The sequence below is a fragment of the Trachymyrmex septentrionalis genome, unplaced genomic scaffold (genome assembly GCF_001594115.1).
Source record: "Trachymyrmex septentrionalis isolate Tsep2-gDNA-1 unplaced genomic scaffold, Tsep1.0 scaffold206, whole genome shotgun sequence".
NCBI classification, from domain to species: domain Eukaryota; kingdom Metazoa; phylum Arthropoda; class Insecta; order Hymenoptera; family Formicidae; genus Trachymyrmex; species Trachymyrmex septentrionalis.
The window spans coordinates 164423-165658 of NW_017305244.1; the positions used below are offsets into that span (position 1 = coordinate 164423).

The 1236-nt window shown below is 27.8% G+C and overlaps 1 protein-coding gene across 1 annotated transcript in view; it reads right to left on the minus strand.

Annotated features, from left to right (window-relative positions):
- Window positions 1–1236, minus strand: part of LOC108747950 — a 55388-nt gene that overhangs the window by 10419 nt on the left and 43733 nt on the right. Inside the window, exons 3-4 of the mRNA XM_018485852.1 lie at window positions 421–634; window positions 96–357 (exon numbers count right to left, since the gene is read on the minus strand). Of these exons, the coding sequence (XP_018341354.1) occupies window positions 96–357; window positions 421–608 (450 nt within the window). The 5' untranslated portion in view covers window positions 609–634. The remainder of the gene's footprint in view (window positions 1–95; window positions 358–420; window positions 635–1236) is intronic.

Genomic DNA, 1236 nt, shown 5'->3' on the forward strand with positions numbered 1-1236 from the left:
ATAAATCATATCATATTAAATACATTCTAATATTTCTAAATACATTTTAAAAATAAGAATATGTCACTTATAATTATTGCTATCATAAAATATACCTTATCTCCATTGATATAATATTCTTCAATGATCAATTCTTTGAGTTGATCACATAGTGTTTTCACATTATTAAAGAATCTTTGTGTAAGAGATGAACATTCACGCGAAATCAGATTCCCACGTATTGCCAAACTCATTGTTATTGGTTGCAAAAACTTCATATACTGATTCAAATCTTCTAGATATATGGGTTTTGTTCGAAAATCTGCTCTTCTCCACAGAGTTCTGTCTTGCGTTAATTGTGCAAATCTTTGACAACATCTATGATTCAAAGAAATAAATAAGTAGAAGCATCACAACAGATATAACATAAATACAACTCACAAGCTGATTGCCATAAGATCTTGTGGATGTAAATATTTCAATATATTAAGTAAAACATCATCCGAGAATTCAAGGATATGCAGAGATGTTGATCGATTTAGATTTACAATTTCTTCAAGTTTTATACGTTTTGTATCTCTGCTACTAGATGGTTCAGGAGAAAGAGACTTACTGCGTTTTATTTTCATCTCTCTTTTTTCTCTTCTTCTTTTATCTATAAAACAAAAAATAAAAGATAAGAAATCGAATAACTTCATAATTCTACGATTTAGAGAAGATGTTTATGTAATTTTCATATTTTTAATGTATGTTATAAATTATATACAAGGTCCATAAAAATTTTAATGTATACAAATATAACATAATTTAATTTTTCTCTACAATTACTATATTTAAAAATTTCTTTTTTATAAAAAAGCTATGTTCTTTACATGTGATAAATAATTGAGAGGGCTTGCTATAGAAATTATAAATCCTTCTGCATATTTTCATGGATTTAAATAGAATTAATCAGATTTTTTCATATTATGACCAAAAAGATTGTGACACAATAAAAATTTAATTTATCAAACAATCTAATTTTGACTGCTAACTAATCATTTTCCATACTTGAAATCTAGAAGCAGTGGATGCATTCAGAAGCACGATCGCTCATCGTGCGCTCAGTGAGCTCTTGCATCTGATTGGCATATTCCATTAGATCTAAAAATATAGACCAAACAGGAGCTCAATGAGCGCTCAGTGAACGGTCGTGCTTCTGGATGCACCTAGTGAAAAATCTAAAATAATCATGCATATATATATATATATATAATA